Source organism: Canis lupus, chromosome 22, assembly GCF_048164855.1.
Source record: "Canis lupus baileyi chromosome 22, mCanLup2.hap1, whole genome shotgun sequence".
Lineage (NCBI taxonomy): Eukaryota > Metazoa > Chordata > Mammalia > Carnivora > Canidae > Canis > Canis lupus.
In genome coordinates, this window is record NC_132859.1 from 15,065,004 (window position 1) to 15,079,524 (window position 14,521).

Sequence of the window (14,521 nt, forward strand, 5' to 3'; positions counted from 1 at the left end):
ATGCATCACTATTATCCCAAATATCCACATGACTCATCATCTTTAGATCTTTGCTCAAATGTCATTTCTTAGTGAAGCCCTACCTGGTTAGACTTTTTAATACTGCAACTCTCCTCATAAACCCATCATTCTCTATTCTTTCTCTGCTTTATTTTTATCTATCTCATTTTGTATCTCCAACATACTATATATTTTTTTCATCGTGTATCACGATTAAAATTCCATGAGGGCAAACATTTTAATTTGTCTAGGCTTTCTCCAGAGCCTAGGACAGCATCTGTACATAGTAGGCACTCCATAAAATACTTGTTGAATCAACATATGATTGCAACAATGATGTTCTTTAGTTACCAAAGAAAAAAATACTGTAGAACATGGTGTGTGAAAATATGACCAGGTAAAAACCAAGTAAATCTAAGTGTACTGAGATTTATGTTTAAAATATCATTAAAGTTTCTTTTATATTGTCCATAAGCTATATGAACTAGAACATCTGATATCACATGGAAGTTGTATATGCTATGTATACCAGGTCTCCCAAGAGTGGACAATACCTAATCAAGTTTGGAGAGCACAGATGGAATTTCAGAGATGAATCTGTTAATAATCTATTATTAGTACTCTTAGAGGAAATTTTAGAAGCCTAAAGCAGTGGTTCTTAAAGTAATTCAGATGATAATATATCTGGAAGACATGGTGCTCTTTGAAGAACACCATTTATTTAAAAAAAAAAATCTACTATATGGCTTAATGGATAGTAAAAGCATGGTCCCTGACACTGAGGATCTTACAGAGTAGAGGAAAAGAAAGATAAAACTAAGGACTACCTGGTGTGACAGGAGTTATCCTAAGGTAATACAGAAACAGAATAAGGGAATAGCTCAACTAAAGTAGCTAGAGTCTTATAAGTGACTTCTATAACACCTGATACTTTATCTGAGGCTTAAAGGACAACAAATCACACAGGTAAAGAAGGAAAGAAAGGAATTTCTAGGGAGAGCATATACAAAAGCATGAAGGTAAAAGAGTACAAGTTAAAGGAACTACAAGAGCTAGTTTGATAAAGTGACATATGGACAATGTAAAAGATTTGGCTGGATGGGAAAGGAAGAAGCTGGAAGGTCAATAACTCAATTGATTTCAGCATACAACTAGAAGAACTTTTACTTATAGAAGATGACTACATTTGTAAATATAGCAATATAAAGCCATAATCACAAGCACACATGCTCATAAAAAACTGCCTATATAATCATGACTGGTTGCTGACTGAGTGCCCTATAACACTCATTTGCCACACATTAATCTAGTTGTATTGAAGATAAGTCACATGTGATCACCTAAGCAGGCATAACTTACTTAGGAAAAACTCTTAAAATTGAGAAAATTCTATTAATTCCTTTTCCACTAAATTGGGAAAAGACCATACTATTTGATTCTAAGTAGTAGAAATACTTGATTCAGAATACTAGTGTCCAGTAAAAGGACAGAGTGAAAGACTCAATCATTTAGAGCCATGTATAGAAAATTTGGGAGGCACTCTTTCAGACACCAAAGTCAGATAGCAAGTATAGCAAGAGATTTAGCTAGGAGACTTGGCTATCCAGAAACAGCAAGGAAATAGGAAGTAAGCGAAACATTTGCTTGAGCAATCAGAGAATCCAAAGCCCATGCATTTTCTTCATAGAGGTAAGTCCTTAAGTCTTTCATCAAAGCTTTTTAAACTTAAGCATAATTTTAATAAACAGTACCTGAATCCTCACTCACAGTGTACTGTGGTAAAAAATGTGGAGTTGCGTGATGGAGGTAGGAGTGAGATGTTACATTATGGTTCATTGACAGCACAAGAAATTTAAGGTAACAAGCTGAATATAAAGGGGATTGAGAAAAACTGTATAAAGCAAACATAGGAATGCAAAAAAGCACAGCAGTCCAAGGCATTTAGCTGGGGAGTCAACAGCTGCACACATCCATAAGCAGCCCTGAAAACACCACTGAATCAAAGCACTGCAAAATAATTAAATTATCAATGACAGCCCCACGTTATCTAGAAAATGTTAACTTACGTTCAATGAATTCTTTTTTAGAAGGCAGGGAAGCATGTAATACATTTTGGAAAAATCCATCAAAATAGTTAAAACAAAAAGCATGGATGCTTAAAACTGTAGGCTTTGGTAAATAATCTTGAAACTTCATGTAACAGAGCTTATTCCTCCAATGTCTCATTCCAGTAGGTTAAATTTCTTAAGGCCTGAAAACAATGTAATTTCTAATGTGTCTATTTTATATCTAGAGCAGCCTAATCACTCTATATAATTTTACCCTCATAAAGTTTACTAGCTAGAAGAGAGGTTCTTAAGAACTGTAGATGAACTGTGGGTCTACAAATTCATTGAAATTATATGCAAAATCTCAGGTCTAGTTTGTATGTGCATTTTTCTGGAGAAAGAGGCCAAAGCTATCACCTGATTCTTAAAGTTCTAAGCCAAAAAAGACTTTAAATATTAGTTTAGGTTAGAAAATACTTTAAATGAAGAAAAAACAGCTAATTTATTCATGGAAAATGACTAACTTCCCTTAAATTTTATTTCAATGCACTGTTAATGTAAACATTATTAGCATATTATGACAGCTACTTTTTAAAAGCTGCTATGTATGTGAGAGCATTTATATAGTATTCAACATAAGCTATAACTTCCAAAACATTCAAAATATAGTTACCTTAAAAAGTGCTGTCTGAAAGACTATGTATGTAGCCTATTGCTCTTTAGTCATGTGACTACTGATATGCCATAACAAATTATCTAGGTGCTTAAAAATAAAATGACTTTGGTTTCTTATATCGTACTAATACATTTGGCCATACGTAGTCATTTTGGTTGAGCCATAATAAGGAATAATTATGAAACAATTTTTCTTATGACTCTACTCTTCAAAAATCTCCACTCAAGCATTCTACTTAATTGAATCTATATTCTCTTGAAAGTATCCTATGGCTGGTGTTTGCTATCATTTCAGAATTTTCAGCACAGGCTCTCTTAACAGATCTTTACCTAACAGGGCTAATGGATTAACTGAAGCTCTCCATGTTCTAAGACATAACAGATGATGCTCATTGGATGCTGAATGCTTGTGGTTACCAGGCTACTACTATCTGTTTAGCTTGGATCCTTTGGTTTCCATTGGTTAGGCTGTTTTATTTACCAACTCCATTGGGTTTGTTCCCAAACCGACTTATGCCATTTTTCCATACTGCAATTATAATTTACTTAAATATATATATGTATAGTGACAAAGTAAGTGCCCCCTCCACTAAGAGGGTTACTGTTTATTTGAAAATCAGGTGAGTGCTCTAAAAAGCTTCAAAAAAGGAGATCCACACACATATGAAGTCAATTTATATGAGGTGAGACACCTATAAAAGATTAGGGGTGACTGCCATGAAATCTAATAGGATTCTGTACTTGGATTACTTTTCAAGTATTTAAGTTCTGGATTCACTCTGGAGAAATCAACCAGAAAATTGACGCAGTATGGGTATATTTGCACAAGAAACACAAAGGGGAAATCCAATCTATAGATCCATATTTAAAGAAAAGATCTTGATTCTCTATCAAAAGATTCGGCAAGCGTATATATAAATATTTAAGATATGTATGTATCTTTTCGTCTGTTTTTAAATGATTCTTGCTTTAAGTGAACATCTTTGTATCTTGATCACCGTGAATAAAAGGATTCTACTAAATGTGATCCACGATTTAGTAATTAAGTTATTCCTGCTAAGATACCAGCTAATGGCCTTCTGTGGATCATTCATTACCCCAAAGGAATAAACTTAAAAACTGGACATTTTAGGCACTGAGTCAGTCCACTGAGGGACAAACCATGCCTCTCTGAATCCCTCAAACCACACTGTAGGAAGATGGCTTTCTTTATCCAAACAGTCCATTGTGCTTTTTAAGGAGGCAAATCATTATACATCCATCTTGAAGCTAGCTTGGCCAACAGTCTAGAATGAATATGATAACTGTATAGGAATCACAATCTATCATATGACTGTGGAAATTTTGTGCTGATGTTATCCAGCAAACTACTGAAATACTCTCATTCGTTAGATATTGATTCTTACCAATTTGGCTCTGAGAGTTTAAAAGAAACTTCTAAGTTCTAGGTAAGTGGGATTTACCAGGGTTTTTTTTTTTTTTTTAGAAAACAAAGCATGTGTGAGGATAAAAAATGGAATTTACATGGTATCACTTGTCAAATATTTACTGTATCCTTAATGTGTATGTATCACTGTAAGAAACTATATACTACAGTAATATTAGACAAAAGGTTCGCCAGAGCTACATTAAGCAGAAAAAAAAAATCTTCACTGAGAACCAGGAAAAGACCCCAAAATAAAGCATAAACACAACTACCTGGCTGTTTGTGGTAGGTGAGCTCTCTGCTTGTTAAGCAGAACCACCGTTTCTTGAAATTCTTTTTCCCAATCCGAGTTCTTCCCTGAGCTCTTTTATACATCTCACTGCCAAAACAACAGATATGAAAATTTAGTTATGGATATTAAAATAGTTCAAACAAAGCAAACATTTTTTTAAAATTTTAAATGACATGATAGGCTGTGTACGATCATAAGTATATAAAAATGTCTTTGTCATCTATAACTTCTGCATTCACTTTGGCCATGCTAATGGAATAAAGTCTTTAATTAATTTAATATTTATAATTGTGCTATTCAGAACTAAAGGGGCCAACTTTAACTAAAGCTTTCCTTTAATTTCCAATGATAACATTACTTCAAGACTGAAGAGTGCTGTTACTTTTTCAAAGTACTCTAATACCCACAATCTCCTTATATTTACAAAGCTACTCTAGGACTCTAAGGACAAGGAATGACGCCCATGTGCAACTTACCTGATGGTTAATTAAACAGTTCTAACAGAGAACAAAACCTAGATTTCCTCACTTCCAGGCCCAGGCCTTTTGTACTTATATAAAATCTATACTGACACGACTTTAAATTTCTAGGTTTATTCAATTACCCTTCTTTCAGGTGCACAGGCTCACTCGTACCACTGGATTCTTTAGTTTCAGTAGATGAAATTTCATCCAAGAACTAAACAGGGAAATGAGCAAAAATTACACTTTGTGATAACATATGTCAAAAATTCAATTTATCTTAAATATCACTGATAATATGGTGAAGTTTTTCTTTAAGGAATACACATAATTTTAACTTATAAAATATATAACTGTAGAGGAATTCCTAAGCTACACCTTGGATAGGTGTTCTAAAAAGTTTATTCTCAAGTTACTTAAAACCCAGAATATGTTTCCCTACAAAAACAGCTCAATCTACAATCCTTAAGCTATCATTCTGAAACCTATAAAGCTCTAAATAAAGAGAATTGTTTTGTTTTTGATTTACAGTAAAATCATTTGGGGGCACAACCTAACCTGAGCTATCAAAGGCTGTTCATAGTCTGGATTTATCTTATTTAGTGTGAATATTCATACATTGTGCTCTATAATGTGTTTGATTACGGGGTGCTACCCCAGGCCCCAGTGGGGTATAATACACAGCATACATCTATTATCTTTTAAAACTCTGAAAAACTGAATTCTGAAATATCTCTGGTCCTCAGGATTTTAGATACAGGATTGTGAACCTATATTATAGGTCAGGGATCACCAAATTATGGCTCAGTGGGCCAAATTCAACCTGCAGCCTGTTTTTGTAAGTCCTATGAGTTAAGAATAGTTTTTATATTTTTAAAGGGCTGTAAAAACAGAAACAAAGAAGAATATGGGGCACAGCCTTTATGTGGCCAGCAAAGCCTAAAATAGTTACTCACTGGCCCTTTAAAGAAAAGATTTTGCTGATTTCTATTATGTACAACTGACTGTACCCCTCAAAGATGGTATTCCACAATTATGACTGAAATGTAACTGGATTCTCTGGAATAATGTGGCACTCTAATCACCAGTTATAAACTTCCTGGTGAGAATGGGAATGTGGTGGCTCAAGAAAGTTTGGAGTACCCATCTTTAGTAATGGCAAGGCACCCTTGTAAAGAGCAGTTAGCTTCATGAATATGCTACCTTGACAGGTCAACATCTTCTTCTGGCATGTGGCTGTCTCTTGATGAGAAAGAGAAATTAGTATTTCAAGGAACAATTCTTGTTCTTAGAGAGGAATCCTATTTTGTCCCATAAATGAGCTACCTCTTTGTTTAGTGTTTAGTCTTTGCTTTTTCCTTTATACTTTTCTATGTTGTCCCACTTGGGACTGAAAAAAAAAAAAAAGTACATTCCAATAGAGATAACATTGAAGCACAAGTACCTAAATCTAAACCAGAATTTGTGTGGAGTCATATTCTCTCAAGATTGGCTTAAGACTGCCCACTAGAAGACACATATAATTTTTTCCAATGTTTACTTCTAGCACGTAAGAAGGAGATCTTGGTAAGTGATGAACAAGAACAGAGTTTCTTTTGCATTATACATGGAGATACAGAACAAGTATATAAGGGAACTAAATGGGGCACCTGGGTGGCTCGGTCAGTAAAGTGTCTGACTCCTGATGATGGCTTAGGTCATGATCTCAGGGTTGTTAGGTAGAACCCCTGCTTAACATTCTCTCTCTCCTTCCATTCTCATGTGCATGTGCACACTCTCTCTCAAATAAATAAATAAATAAATAAATAAATAAATAAATAAATAAATAATCTTAAATATATATATACAAGGGAACTAAACAAGTGTCTTATCACATCTCCAGTTCTTAGACACAGACCATCCACTAATAGAGGGTAGCAGATTTATTTTAACATTTCATTTCACAGCATTTGCCTGAAGGCATAGATTTACTTATTTGAAAAATATTTATTATTTAAGATAATTATCACACTTGTTTTATTTATAAGAAACTATGGGATAAATACAATTATATAAAGTGAAAGAAAACACAATAATTAAGATGAACTACAGGGAGGGTGAATATAGGTCCTAATTTGCTCAGGGCCATCCCTGTCTATAGCAGTGATCCCAATATTATCAGTAGTATTCTTTTTCACTCTTTAAAATGTCCAGGTTTGGACACTAAATTATATGGTCACTCTGTTAACAGAACTATCCAAATTGCCCTTTTTAAACTCTGTGGGAATAGTACACCAATACAAAATGAGAAACTGGGGTTCATAGCCTTTTGCAATTTCTAGCAATGCACATATCCTGACTTAGCTAGTAAATAATAAAGAAAACTCTTAGATTAGGGCAAAATATCCTAACCTATTTTAAGAGTCTAGACCCACATCTGAAACAGGAAGTGTACTATGGTGACAGCCCATGAGAATGTGAGTGGGTGACACAGGACAGATTAGGAACAGGCTCAACTCCTGGCACACTTAAATACTTTCTCCACTGACATTATCAACTTTACACATTCTGATTTTATCAGTGGAAAAAACAATCAGCTGCTACCAAAGTCTAGGTCATAAAAAATGGCAAAACAACCCTAAAACAAAAGACAGTACATCATAATCTTGCCAACAAAAGTCTGCCTACACTGTCCCACAAGTGTTTCAACAATGACCTACATATAAAAGGGCAGCTTTTCCTTAGCCTATTCTTTTGAAAGTCTTTCTCCTCAAAAGCCTTCAATGGTTGCTTAAAAAGATTTTGGTTGAACTTGCACTATTCTAGATGAAAAAAATTCCAACTGACTTTATTTTTTAAAAACTATTATTTTCATTTACTGGGTCCCTGTAAGAATTCTAAACACATATAAAATACAAACATACACTTCAACAAAATATACTCTTGGCAGTCAACTCTGAATCAATCATGCTACAAAAACGGAATGAAATCTTTAAAATATGGCCTTACTAATTCTGATTCATTAAATCAGAATCATGATAAATATAACACAGGACTTTCTTCAAACTAAGTTTAGATGTACTTCAAAATAACTTTACAGGGGCAGCCCCAGTGGCGCAGCAGTTTAGCGCCGCCTGCAGCCCAGGGCGTGATCCTGGAGACTCGGGATCGAGTCCCACATCGCACTCCCTGCGTGGTGCCTGCTTCTTCCTCTGCCTGTGTCTCTGCCTCTCTCTCTCTAGCTGTGTCTCTAGATGAATAAATAAATAAAAATCTTAAAAAAAAAAAAACTTTACAAATTTTAGGGTTTTATAATAATGCTACATTTTGTTTAGAATGATTCAGAACTAAAGACTTCAAGAAATTAAAAATCCTTTCAAAACATTCTCAATTTCTAAGTACAGCAATTTTTGTATATCGTAGGCCTCGTGTTAGGATATTATATACTATAGTCTTTTGTACATTTACAATACATTTTAATTTGTAGTAACTTTCCTCAGGTCACTACCGTTAGCCTATAATGTTTATAAAATGTTCAGTAATTCATGTATTTTTTACTATGACAAGTACCCCTATACATTAGGTACCATACTAAACTCTTACCCCTAGACCAGAGGTTCTCAATTAGAAACAGTTCTGTCCCTCAGGGGACATTTGGCAATGTTTACAGACATTTTGGGTTGTCAAAACTAGAAGCATCCTACTGGCATCCAATTGGTAGAAGCCAGGCATACTGCTAAACATCCTACAATACACAAGGCAGCCCCTCACAATCAATTATCTGACCCAACTGTTGAGAGTGCTGTTAAGAAACCATAATTCTAGCTATTTGTCATTTATGTTACTAAGACACCAGCAATAACAGCTGTTGTTAAACATTTAGGTATTTCCACAGCTAGAAATCCCATAGTTTTATATGGAAGAAGAAAGGAAGAAAAAGCCTCTTTGCATTTGACGTACAGTTTAAATATTATTTTTTTAAACTGGGGATTGACTTCTAGGAATAATATGAAACGCTAACATTGCCCCAATGCTGTATAATAAGAAATGTTAATACTTCCAGAGTAAAACAATCATACCTTTTTAACTGCTATAATATATCCTTCTTCTTGAAACATTTTGAAAAATTCACACATGAATGTCTCTTTGAAACTTGACTAGGGAAAAAGAAAGCAACACAGAATTTATACATGCTAAATAGAGAACTAAAAATATAATGAATTATCTTTCTAAGCTGAAGATTAAGGCCTTAAAAGATTTAATCATATATTTCAAGAGAATTATAGGATTTGGAGTAGGATTTCTTTCAACAGCTGTTAGATGAGTATGGCACAAACAGATTAATAAATACAAGGTTCTTGCACTGTTCACTAGACTCTCTCCTCTCTGCTTAGATGTAATAGTTTAAATAAAACTTCTTTAACAGGTGACTAAGACACAATGGCTGTCTAAAAGGCGCTACTGCATCTGTATATGCATATTTTTGGTTTTGCTTTGTTTTTAATTTGGAAGGGAATGAGTAAGACAAAAGGGATCATAAGGTATAACAACATTTAGAAGTGTGAATACAAAGCAAAAGATATAAAGACTCACCTTGCTTTTGGACAGACTCCCCCAGCTTCCCAAAGTTTGAATGGTTTTTGAGATGAGAGTTAATGTTCGAATTGTCTGTGCATCCTAAAGAATGTAAAAAAGACACAAAACTCCTGTTAAGTTTTTAAGAAATAGAATCTGTCTAAGAGGTAGAAGAGAGTGAATAGGCTAGATTGCTTTAAAATAGTGATTTAAAATGTTCATTCAAATCACCAATGTAATTAAACTCTAACTTATGCTGGGCACAACTCACTAGACTAAGCAATTAAGAGACCAAAGAAGCCAAATGTTATTTATAATTCCCCCCAAAGTAATTATATTCAACAACGCATTACTTCTGAAAGCCATACTTTAATACTATATATGTTATTTTGACAGTATGGCAGCTTGGATTACTGAACAAATTGTACTAACTTTTGAAATGTGAATCACATCTACTTTTTCTACCTTGTAACTTAAAATGGCAGTTTCCAAATTTTCTCTACTCAACCCACCTCTAAGGCTACTCAATAACTAATACAGCTTGTACTATCAATTATTTTCATCACAGAAGCAAAATCCTAACTAAAATTAAGAAATGAGAAGCTGAGGTGCCTAGGTGGCTCAATTGTTGGGCGTCTGCCTTTGGCTCAGGTCATGATCCCAAAGTCCCTGTATCAAGCCCCACATTAGGCTTCCTGCTCCACAGAGAGTCTGTCCCTCTGCCCCTGCCCCTGCCCCTGTTCATGTTCTCTCTGTCAAATAAATAAATAAAGTCTTTAAAAAAAAAAAGAGAGAGAAGTTATTTGGTTCATGTAGAATCTAAGCAGAGTAAATATTTGGGTCTGTTATCCAAGGTATTTTTTAGGCCTGACTACCAGAAAAAAACTAAATATAAATAAAAATTGATTCAATAGTTCCCCAGATGAGACCTTGCTCCCTCCTTTTTTTTAAAAACTTGAGGTATACTTACATACAGTGAAATGAATAGATTTTAAGTGTACATAACCCAATGAGTTTCTACCAATCCATGTATCTATAGGACCAAGTCTTCTATTAAATATCTTTATTTTGGAGATTCAAATAAACACTATCTTCCCTCAAAAGACACACTTCAGAAAATTCAGATGCAGAAATTGCTTTAGTTTAGCTTTTGATTACATTCCTTAATATTTTAGTATTCCCACACTAAAAATGACAGTGAATGTGAAGAAGAGATGACCAGGATATAAGACAATCTGGAAAAAAAGGACTATCTGGGATATGATCATTATGATATATTGATAAAATAGTTACACACCTTAATTAAGGTTATTCAGAAATGTTTTAGCTAAAACATCCAGGATTCCATTACACTTTTGTGCAAAAAGTCCTTACAATTCTCTGCCTTTGAAGAATGTAAGGTTCTTAACAATGGCTAATAAAATGAATTTGAACTGAATTTCACCAAGACTTCCCTGTTCAAATTTTGTTTTTAAATCACTGTTTTAGATTATTTCCCTGAACTAAAAAAAAAAAAAAAAAGAACAAAGTGTATTTTATACAATTTCTGCACACCAGATATTTGTTTACATCAACATGGCCCTCACTACTATGTGACAATCATATCATTTAGCTACTATTGATTCCCTAGTGTACTCTACCTACAAGCTGTTCTAAATTCTTCCCTTAAAAAAAATAAAATAATAAAATAAAATAAAATAAAATAAAATAAAATAAAATAAAATAAAATAAATAAAATAAAATAAAATAAAATAAAATAAATAAATAAATAAATAAATAAATAAATAAATAAATAAATAAATAAATAAATAAATAAATTCTTCCCTTGCTACCATCATAATTTTTCATGGATGTCCAGTACCTTGGACATCTGGTACCTAGCACACAGCCTGGCACCGGCATCTAGTAGATGTCTTATAACATTATTAAATTCAACTGAAGTTGAATCTCAAAACAACGTATCTTACCCTTTTTTCCTTATATTAGGTTGAACCAAATGAAGTTACTATTATTTGACTACTTTAATCTACAAAACACAAAACAACTTCATGCACCTCACCATATCTCAAAGGAGGAAATTACTCTTTTTCTAAGGTTTACACTCATCACTTTTTTCTTTTTAAGACACTCTGAATCCTCCAGGATACTGATCTGGTATTAGCAAGCCCTCTTTTTCTTCTTCAATTTCTCCCTTCTGTTGGTTTCTTCTCCTCTGTTTAAACCACATACAGATTTTCCCATTTTGGAGAAGACACATCATTTGACCAGTCCCCTCTCTGAGCTACTACCTTTCACTGAATGTCTACTTGTCCTAGAAACTGTGTATGTACTTGGGATACACAAACTTGAAAAAGATCCAACCCCTGAGCTTAGGTATTGACAGTCCACATTCAGAGACAGTAAACAGATGACTATAAAGTAGTATGACAAATGTCAAGATAGAGAGAGCCACAGGATGCTCTAAGTATAATACATAAGCAAGGCACCTAACCTAGACTGGAGGGTTAGAGGAATTTGCCTTGGCTGAGTCTTTAAAGGAACTATCAATGAGAGAATGAGGGGCATGAGGAGAAAAATGGTTCAATCCTGTTTTCTACCCCCACCATGAACCTTCTCAGGAGTAGTCCACCACGTCAATGTTAATGTAACTTATATTTAAAAATAAGCATTTAGGGCAGCCCGGGTGGCTCAGTGGTTTAGCGCCGCCTTCAGCCCAGGGCCTGATCCTGGAGACCCAGGATCGAGTCCCACGTTGGGCTCCCTGCACGGAGCCTGCTTCTCCCTCTGCCTGTGTCTCTGCCTCTCTCTCTGTCTGTCATGAATAAATAAATAAAATCTTAAAAAAAATAAAAATAAGCATTTAAAAAAATTATCCATTCATGTGTGTATGTACACACTTGTACGTGTCTGAATTTGCCTGTCTTTTATTAGCAATTTTGATATATTTCCTGGGTAAAAACAACACTTACCTATTATTTTCTAATCTTTTGCAATCTGATTTTCTTATACTTTATTAACACTGTTTTCTCAAACTTCAAAGAACTTCTAAATATAGTATTCAACAACCATTAATTGGTTCTCTTCCCAAACCACTCTAACTTTCAATATTGGTCTTGACAATCCCATCACCCATAGGTTCCTGGGATCACTCCTTGCTCTCAATTTCTACAGTACCTTAACTTGGTAAAAATCAGGTACTAGTTTTAGATTATGTATCTTACATATTTGTCCTATTCTTCCAATTAGAATGAAAAGTTCTTAAAAAAAGGGGATAAGTTTACACTTAAAAGCAAACAAAAAAGTTGTAAGACACAGTATGAACCAGTCCTTCTAGCATCTTGATTGGAAAAGTGATCTAAAATACAGTTTGTGATTAGAAGGACTTTACTGCAACATCTGTTACAGAAATATGCACATTCAAGTCTGAATATAGGGCAGGGTCACAAGCTCAGAGGTAGGAGTTCTGTTTCTATCCAGAATGCTGCTACTAAGCTTTTCTGGACCCAGAATTTTGCACAGCTTCAGTAACATAGCCACAGAAAGGACAGCACTATGAACAAAAGGACACTTGCCCACTCTCTGCTGTAGCTATTCACAGACTGTCCTCTGGCAAGAAAGGGTATGTTGCTGCAAAAGCAGCATGGTTCTGTTCAGCTCTCAAAGTGAAATGAGTGGGCAATGTTAATGCAGTTGTGAAGAGGAATGGCCTTTAAAGCCCAGTTTAACTCCAAAACCCATGTGTCTTCCCTACCCCGTATTAGTTAAGTTTCCTAATGGCAGAGAGTGTCTTCCTCATCACAGTATCTCCAGCGCTGAGCAGTTTTTGATACATTACAGGTGTTTGAACACCTTACTGCCTAAGAGGCAGGAAAGAACAGGGGTGGGCTCATAGATTAGAAAGACAGAAGGAGACAGCATTCCAGTTTAATCCAGTTCAAACTGAGTGAGATCAAATCCTACTTTATCTGTTGTGTGACCATGGAGAAATAACAGAATTGTGATATTCTTATTTGCAAATGGGGATAATAACAATTTACCTCACAGAGAGGACTAAGTAAAACACATAAATACTCAGCACAAGGCCTACCACAAAGTCCTAAGTAAATGTTGGCTATTATTATGATATGTCACACCAATCAGCAATGAAAGCAATTATATTAAGATTATAAAATATTTGGAACATAAAATGTTAAAGATTCAGCAAAAATATTCCATGTGAGAAGGAAACTAAGAGCAAAAGTAAGGAGTTTTAAAATGTTAAGAAATATGTGTATCTACGCAGTATAAATTCAGATATAAATAAACAGGACTTCAGAACATTTTTAAAGTTTTACGTCTCATATATTTACAGTATAAGGTGAATAAAAAGTAAAAGTGTGGAATAACCAAACAAATGTTCCAATCAAAGTTTTACGCCTTTCAGAAATATGCCTCTTCAAATTTCTGTGAGATTTAAAAATATTCGCAAGATTAAACTAAACCCGTAACTCATGAAAAAACAAAAACAACCCTAGTATTATGGAAATTTACAGATACACACGATAGTGGTGGGTAAATATAATGAATCCTCTTTGTACCTACCATCAAGCTTCAACAATATTTTATCACTTTTGCATAATACCTTTTAACAACAACAAAAAACGGAATTTTCAGCCTTCTCTGAAAGACTGAAATGGGCAAGGAAAATGCCCAGTAAATTTAAGTACCATTATAAGAAATCAGCCAAGTGAAACTGGCTTGTTATTTCATCTTTTAAAAAATTTAATAAAAATGGAATAAAACTTTGAGAAGAACAACACTTACTGGATGATGAGGTCGCAAATGAAAAGTATGAGGTGATACTACGGCTACAGCAAAGAAACGAAGAAATACAAAGCTGCTCACTGCAGAATACTGAACATGAGGGTCATCTGCAGGAAAAAAATGGTGAAATGTCATGCACAAAAACACTGAATTAATTAAAAAACGATGACAAAATAAAAAAAATATTGGAAAAACACATAAACTAAACAGGAGATCAATATAATTTGTCTAATGGGGACTGAGCTGATGAAATGATAGCATG

General features: G+C 34.3%; 1 protein-coding gene across 3 annotated transcripts in view; it reads right to left on the bottom strand.

Moving 5' to 3' along the window:
- Nucleotides 1-14,521, bottom strand: part of RASA2 (RAS p21 protein activator 2) — a 144,460-nt gene that overhangs the window by 15,302 nt on the left and 114,637 nt on the right. For 2 of the 3 annotated variants that reach the window (XM_072792477.1, XM_072792475.1), the window contains 5 exons: nt 14,260-14,366; nt 9,475-9,558; nt 8,961-9,038; nt 5,046-5,119; nt 4,419-4,528 (listed from right to left, as the gene is read on the bottom strand). In XM_072792477.1, the coding sequence (XP_072648578.1) occupies nt 4,419-4,528; nt 5,046-5,119; nt 8,961-9,038; nt 9,475-9,558; nt 14,260-14,366 (453 nt within the window). The remainder of the gene's footprint in view (nt 1-4,418; nt 4,529-5,045; nt 5,120-8,960; nt 9,039-9,474; nt 9,559-14,259; nt 14,367-14,521) is intronic. The other variant, XM_072792476.1, reaches the window with a different exon arrangement.